The 8,514-nt window shown below is 43.6% G+C and overlaps 1 protein-coding gene across 1 annotated transcript; it reads left to right on the top strand.

Moving 5' to 3' along the window:
- The first annotated feature begins 3,890 nt into the window (after window positions 1-3,890).
- On the top strand, window positions 3,891-4,421 carry LOC149240794 (uncharacterized). Its single transcript, XM_089370313.1, has one exon. It carries the CDS (start codon window positions 3,891-3,893, stop codon window positions 4,419-4,421), a length of 531 nt encoding a protein of 176 aa, XP_089226439.1.
- Window positions 4,422-8,514: the final 4,093 nt, after the last annotated feature.

The raw sequence follows: 8,514 nt of genomic DNA, 5'->3' as shown, positions 1-8,514 counted from the left end.
ACAGAATTTGGATTCTGCTTGTTTTCTTCCTTCTTCATGACAATATCAGCAAATTGTCCTTCCTTACATGTTTCACTTGCAAACATACACAAATTGTCAGATTTAAAATCATGTGAGCCTTTGGCCTCACTTGAAGTTTCAGTCTTGAAGTCTTCATTTTCATTTTCTCCCAGAAGATCTCCTTGTTCTAGTTCACAAATGGACTCTTCCATTTCTAACTCAACTATCACTAGTCATCTTCTTCTCTCTTTCTTCATGAGGTCCTCACTCATCTGCAATAAGCCTCTGCAACAGTTAGTCCTCATCGCTGCAATCTTACCACACTGAGCTTTCCTCACTTAGTCTTTTGGTAAGCACGGTCCTATATCTAGAGCCTCCTCTTGAGCAACACCTTCGCTCCTTTTAGGCTTCTGCAATTTCTCATTATCTCTTGAGAACACTTCAGCTGTCCTCTCTGTCCAATCTCTTGTTAGATTTTCCAGGTTCACTGCCACTTTCCTTTAGAGTATTACCCTCACTCTGCCTTTAAGAACACATCTGGTTCTCCTCTCACAGCTTCTCTTGCTGTCACCTGTGCATTAGTATAAAAACATACTTTCTCAATTTAAAACAGAACATATTACCTCACCTTCAAGATCTCAGATTGATCTTGTATCGCCATTCCACCATGGATTGTTCTCTATTTTGTTTCCAAGTCCTCTTCCCTTCAGAACTTGCATTAAGCAATCTTGCTTTCTCTTTCCTTCAAGAAATTCTCTGTTCTGTTTATTCCAAGCCTCTGCTGGAACGGCTACAATCTCCCACTGTAGTCTCGATCATTCATCCATTTAACTTATGCACATTACCTTCTTCTATGTGCAAACTCCCTTCCACAGAAATCTTTCCTCACTCTGATTTCAATTCTTCTCTAATACCAGTAATGGTGCAGGGTAACCCCCACACATACCCACAATATGAAAGAATCTACATAAACACAACTGTCCCAGGTGTTTTAACTCTGCAATGGAGTCAAAACTACAAACCATGAATGGTTAAGGCCCTACATAACAGTTCCTTGTTATCAGAACTCAATCTCCCCACCTAAACCTCCTCTCGGGAGTTAAATCACCCTTGAGCCTTCGTATAAGACTTTATTAAAGTCTTCCCTTATATCTCTCTTATCGGGACTCTATCACCTCATAATAACCTTCGTTAACCTTTATTTCGGCTTAAACCAAACATATATATCCTCTCCCTTTCGCAGCCTTGTATTATATGGCGCTATTCCTTATAAAAACCCATTAACAAAGGAATTAACTTCAAACATACCTTTTCGCCTACCGTACAACCTTGTCATGATTCCTGAGGTTAAACCTCATCGCAATCGGCCATCGCATTCTCCTCGGCGTCACCACATATGTGGTTCATCACCCCTCCAACTCCGATATGCGACTATTAGAGTCGTTAAATCTATGTTCTAGCCTTAAAAGGCTTGGCATAACAACTTATCGCAAACACACAGAATACAGGAATACAAAGGAAATCCTGCTCCGTTCGTATACAACAGAACTGAAATCTTACACATTCGCTACTATAAATGCATTGGGTCCACTCCCTTTAGTTGCTCCACAGTGCGACATTATATTAAGGCCCGACACCGATATGCGATATCTCTGACCTTTGCTTTCCCGATATGCGATAGGCGATCAGATCTGGACCATCGATCTGACGTTAGATCTGATGGCTGCCGCTTAATCGCAATATCATAATTGCTCTATTCAAAGGCCCATTCCAGTCCTCGTTGCAATGGTTTCTGCTGATGCGACTTAATCTCGACCTTTATTCTTTCAGATCTAATGGCTACTGAGCGTTACCACTCCATTTCTCCGCTCTTCACTTTACTTGTGTTTTTATGCCTTTTCTTCAGTTTTCTCCATGGTTCGGTTCTTCTAAAGGTTCTGATCCTTCACTGTATCTGCTGCGCCACTCGAATTTGACCTTAAGTCTTCGAACTCTCAACCTCATTGTCTCTCCAGAGCTCTGCTCTTCTGCTTCAATTGTTTCAAGGATTCTTTTTCGATTCCTCTGAATCAACCCCATTCCTCTACATCCTTCAGAATTCTGCCTGCACCTATTGCAGAGCCTATGAATTCACAGCAAATCGTTCGTGAAATACACTCTAATGTACTAACATAGTTAGGAACAAAATCTACATATATTAATGTAAAAGCAAAGATTACATTCGAGACTTCTCGGTCTCGCACATACCTATTTTCCAATGTCAGTGGCCTCCTCCTTTGACTCTGCCCGTAGGCTTACAGATATGCTAGCAGTTCTGTTGAACTATCCTGGTTCGACTTCTATATATACTGAACCGACTCCAAAACCCTCTCGGTCCTCTATGTCCACTTCTAGGTTCAATTAATTCCTAAAGGCTCTCCTTAGTTCCTCGAATCATGGAACTATTCTAAGAGTCCTATTTGACTTCTGACTCTTGTCATTTATTCACCACTCAGTTCTCATTTATTTGACAACTTTTACAACTTCCTCCATTATCTAATTAAATCATGCTTAAAGGCCTAAATATTGAATTAACTTGAGACTTAGGAAAACTATTTCCTAAAATACATGACTCCCTATGTCTACTATTTACAATGATTTTCCCTTGGGTGAATGCTCCTGCATCACAAAGGTTGAGGCACTATAGGCTATGGGATTTTGGAGGATCATTGAGGATGTAAGTGATCTGGTTTGAGATCCCATTCTCCCATCCTTCACATCCAGATAGGTCCTTTACACTTGATGGGTGGTTATACCTACTTTGTCTCTTTCCTTTTGATGCGATCTTGAAGACTGACTCTTGTTGATAGATACAGTTTTGGTCATGTTTTTCTTGGCTGTCTACCTTATGTATTTTGATAACCATATATATATATATATAGATATATATATATGTTTTATCGACTGTAATGGACTGAGATGAGGGTCTGCTCACTTTTTTGGGTTAACTTTAAAACCAGACACTAGTTTACACTGCTTTCTTTTTATGTCATCTCTGATTTTTTGAATGCACTATGTGCATCTGGGACATGTAACTCCCTACTTATTTAATGGAAGTTATGATTTTTTCAGAGGAAAAAATAAAAATAAAGTATTCATTTTATAAAGAAAAAGTAATTGAAAGTTAATAAAATAAAAAATATCAACTACCTTATATAATAAGAATAATAAGAGGGAGACATGTCATTCATTCAAGTAAAAATATAATATTAATATGTAGCATTTAAAAATATTTATAATAATAATAAAAATTAGTGTGGTTGAGAGCCTGATGGAGCTACGGGTAGGAGGCTATGGGTAGGCCTGTGTGGCTGCTGCCCGACGACGCAGCTGTCTGTACCAGCTGCACACACGTACATTGGATAAGGTGCTATTATATTATATTACCCCTACTCCGTAGCAGAGGTTTTTTTACTTTGGTTTTTGTTTTACAACAGCAGTTTACCTGCATCACGGTTTGGGAATTGACGTTGGGTACCAACCATTTTGGTCGACATGGTCCACCCACTCAGTCTGTCATTTTGACTCCCCAGATCACGCCGAGCTCGACCTCACCCCTCTCTAGCAGTTACACTTCCACTCCCCCCTCATCCAATGCACTCCCTGACGACTTAACCCCTCCCTTGCTGCTTCCCCCTTAAGAGGAGCGATCCCCTGACTATGGAGGTACCACTGAAGCCGAAGCTAGGGCCAACAAGAAGACCAAGTGCTTTCGCACAAAGGAGGTTGACACTTTTCTCCGTCTCGAGGAAGACATACGGCTGGGGGATACTATGGATTTTGCGGACTGAGTGCTGGTTGGTAGAGTCCGGGGCCGAAACTATATTGCAGCCTGCATTAAAGCATGGAAAATGGAGGTCTGGGGTCACCGTCTTGCAGACTTTCCAACAGTCCAGACCTTTGTGAAAGGCTGGTTTACGCTCTGCTTCTCCAGACCAGACCACACAAATTGGGTCCTCTCATCCTATTGGAACTTCGAGAATGCCTCGGACCTTATGAAACGCTGGACTCCGATGTTTGACCCGAACACTGAACAACTCGGAGTTGGGGCGATATGGGTAAGACTCCCAGGTCTCCCATTACACTTCTGGTCCGAAGATATCTTCAGACACATCGGGGATTCTATTGGCACTTACATGGAATCGGACAAATCCTACCTGTCCATGGGCAAGATGGATTTCACCAGAATACTGGTGCATATGGATACTCGGGGCGGACTTCAGGAGTTTATCACTATCCAGTGGAGATCATTCACGAGGAAGCAACCATTGGACTATGAAGGTATCCCATACAGATGCTGTCGCTGTCACAAGGTCGGGCACATTTACAAGGACTGTCCCCTAATCACCAAGAAAGGAAGCCTGGAGGAGAATAAAGAGTAGGAAGAGCGCCCATGGGACAATCCACCTCCCACAGTGGAATCAGAAGAGCTTCCTCCACAAGGCTCGGTTGAAGAAAAGCAGCCACAAGGGAAGGATTCACAAAAGAAGTGGGAGAAAACTCCTCTCTGACCTCCCTCCCCACTGTTAACAAAAGCAAGGGCGGCCATAGGGGATGCACACTCTACAGGTATGTCAAATATACCTCTCTCTTCTGCTATTTCAACTTTTATAATTCCTGATTTTCCATCCTTATCACTAAAATCCTAGGCCATGGAATCTACGGGCATCCTCCCAACTCCTCCCTCCTCGATCCCCCCCTGGTTGCTCTATCAGAAATCCTTGGTACAACACTACACTATTGCTCCCCCTCCCCCTGTATACTCCTTCCCTCAGCCCTCCCTTATGAGCGGCCCTCCTGGCCCTGCCCCCTCTCATCTCCCCCCCGAACCCCGTTATCCCCTTCGCTCTCGGATGCGCTCCCAGGGCCTCGACACTATTGGGTTTGAGGTGGTATCCACTCCTCCCCCTCCTAAGACCTGTCATCGCCCCTCCCACTTTTCCAAGGCTAAGCAACAGGCAGGGGAGGAAATTGCTATAGGTAAACAGAAATCCATCAATTGGGCCCTTAGAGCGGAGCAAGCCTTTCAGTCCCCCCCTCCATGAAGCTGCTTTCCTTCAATTGTCGTGGGGTGGCCAACTCGGAAAAGAAATTGGCCCTCAAACATCTTTTTGCCACTGAACTGATAGAAATCATTTTTCTTCAAGAAACCCTAGGCCCCGCAAGCACTATCTCTCATCTACTTGAATCATGGCTCTGGGGCTGCACTTTCCACTCCCTAGATGCAACCAGGAGATCGGGAGGACTAACCCTGGGCATAAAAAACCTCTCTCTTAAAACTCTGAGGGTCTGGGGTGGTCGGGGATACTTGGCTGTAGATATTTATTCCCTTACTCTTGAAATGGAATATACAATCTATAATGTTTACGGCCCGTGCCAGGATAGAGCCGCATACTGGAGAACTTTGTTCAATTCTGCTATTCTACAACAGGACAATATCATTCTGGGGGGTGACCTCAACTTCTCCCTGTGATATGTGGAATCTTGGGGGAATCAAGCCTAAGTAGATGCTCTGTCTGAATACTTTTGGAACCTACTGGAGTCTCTTAAATTCATTGGAACCCACATGGAGGAACAACAGAACATGGGATGCATGTTTGGCTCAAAGATTGGACAGATTCATCACTAAGGAAGACATGATCAGTAGAGGAGCTAGAATTATACAATGGGTGGGCTCGGGTGGCCTTTCGGATGACCGCCCTATTTACCTTGAGATAAATGACATTAATGTGAAACCGAAGGCCCCGTTTAAATTCAATGCTACTTGGCTCTGGGATAAGGAATATATTAAACTGGTGACAGATTTTTGGAATGCCAACTCCCCTGGCACATTTGGGGACTTTGGCCATAATTTCACCCATAATATGAAGGAGCTGAAGGAACTCTCCAAGGCATGGGCCAAGAAGAAGAAGGAGGACGAGGATCTATCCTTGAGACAAGCGGAAGCCGACATCATAACCATTGAAGAAGATCCTGGAGGTGGTGGGATGACCCAGGAGCAAGAGGACAAACACACAACTGCACTGTTGAAGAGAACCCAAATCCTAAGAAACAGAGATGAAAGTTGGTGACTTCAAAGTCGGGCCATCTGGTTAAAAGAAGGGGATGACAACACTAAATTCTAACACAAATTTGCAAATGGCTGGAAAATCATTAACACTATATGGGATCTACAAGACTCTCAGGGACGAACAGTACAATCTCTTAGAGATTTGGCTACATTGGCATGTACACATTTTCAAAACATATACAAGGCTCCTGCTAATGCTACTATAGCTAAATTCATGCAGGTCACTCAGCTGTTCCCTGGGTTCGTAGATCAAGAGACGGAACAAGAGCTCTTAAGTGAAGTCTCACTACAAGAGCTCGAAGATACACTAAAGTGGCTAAAGAAAGATAAGAGCCCGGGGCCAGACGGATGGTCAGTGGAATTTTATTTAGCCTTTTTTGAGATCCTGGGAGAGGACCTCCTTAGACTTGTTGAGGAGAGCAGAACCAGAGGTAGGATCCTGGGTGGGTTTAAGTCTACCTTTATTGCACTCATCCCCAAAGCTGATAAGCCCACATCTTTTGATGACTTCAGACCCATATCCCTATGCAATTGCATATACAAGATAATAGCCAAAATCATTGCCAATCACATCAAGCTTGTACTATCCCTCCATATATCTCGGGAACAATTTGCCTTCCTGCACAATAGGAAGATCCATGAGGCGATAGGAACTGCACAGGAACTTCTCCATTTGGTGCAGCTCAGGAAATTGAAAGGAATGATCCTGAAGATAGACCCATCGAAAGCCTTCTATAGGGTAAACTGGCTCTACCTCCGCATCCTATTAACTCACTTGGGCTTTCCCTTCCCCTTCATAAAGTGGATAATAAGTTGCATAACCGATGTTCCTTATAGTGTTCTTATCAATGGGTTGGCATTCCCCTTCTTTCATGCCGAGAGGGGACTCAAACAGGGCTGCCCTTTGTCCTCTCTCCTTTTTCTTCTTATTATGGAAGGCCTCAGTTGCCTCATTGAAGCTGAACATAGGCAGGAAGGACAAAAGATATCAAAATATCAGATTCAATTATTTTGACACACTTACTCTTTGTGGACGATGTACTCATTTTTCTCAGCGGAAGCCTTGGCGACCTCACTGCCCTTCACTAGGTCATAGGCATTTTCCAAAATGCCATGGGGATGGTGCTGAATAAATATAAATCCACCTTGAAAACATTAGGATGCTCTTAGAATGAAACACTATCTGCTCTTAGAAGATTCCCCTTTACAACTCACCCTATTGAGGAAGGGCTAAAATATCTGGGTTACCGACTGAAGCCTTTCGGCTACAAGATTGCAGATACGGTATAGATCATATCCAAAGTAGAAAAGCGTCTGAATTTCTGGTACCACAAATATCTCTCCAGAGCAGGCAGGCTAGTACTGATAAAAGCTGTACTTGAAGCAACCCCAGTCTACTGGATGACCTTAGCTTAGATCCCCAGAGGCATACTGAACAAATTGCAAAGCATATGCTACTATTTCCTATGGAAGGGGAAGCAGCCGAGAAGCATTTTTACCTCGACCAAATGGGAAACCCTTGCACTGCCAAAGAGATGGGGAGGCTGGGGAATAAAGAGGTTAGATTCTTTCTCCAAAGCATTGGCAGCCAAGCTGGGTTGGTAGCTCCTCAATAATTGTAGTCTCTGGATGAAGGTGGTCACTGCCAAATACATCTCACCCACAAGTCTACTTGACTGGATCAGATAAGGCCACGGGCATCATGGGAACATCTCAATCATCTGGAAAGTGGTAACTAAGGAAATGGACCTGACAAGAAGTGGCCTTACTTGGAGAATTCGATTTGGCTCCTCGGTTCGTATAGGGGAGGATCCCTGGGTAGGATGCCACAAGATGCACAGGCTACCAGAGGACCTGAGACAACACTTACTAAATCAAGGTATTACTCACATAAGCCATATCGTGGATAATGACAGATCCCTTTTGTCTCAACAGGCCTAGAAAACTGGAGCTACACTTAACATACCCCTACCCTGGAAGCACCTATGGAGACAATATATATCTGCGCTAACAGAGGCCCATGTTAGAATAATGGAGGGGGGAGATTAGCTCATTTGGGCTTATGCAAAAAATAGACACTATTCCCCCAAGACCGGATATCCGATATGTATGGATCCCCATAAACCTGGAGTCATTGAGCCATGGTGGAATCTTCTATGGAAACTAAGAGCAGTCCCCCAAGCCAAGCTTCTAATGTGGTCCATTCTCAAAAACAAAGTCCTCACGGGTGCGAATTTAATGAAGTGTCTTTCTCTAGGCCTTTTTGGTGCACCTCTGCAGGAACAACAACAAGGATTCTGTCCACCTCTTCCTAAATTGCCTAGCAACTCTAGCCATATGGAACGGTTTCCTAGCAGCACTCTCTTCATCTAGCAGATGGCACGAGAACAACATCAATGATGCTT

This window comes from Pinus tabuliformis, chromosome 8 (assembly GCF_031772625.1).
Source record: "Pinus tabuliformis cultivar Carrire ecotype Pingquan chromosome 8, CPIR1, whole genome shotgun sequence".
NCBI lineage: Eukaryota > Viridiplantae > Streptophyta > Pinopsida > Pinales > Pinaceae > Pinus > Pinus tabuliformis.
The sequence above is the reverse complement of the archived record's forward strand: the minus strand, read 5'-3'. Positions and strand labels throughout refer to the sequence as shown.

Excerpts from the sequence above, each read along its gene's own strand:
- LOC149240794 (XM_089370313.1), top strand. The coding sequence starts at position 3,891 with ATGGAGGTCTGGGGTCACCGTCTTGCAGACTTTCCAACAGTCCAGACC.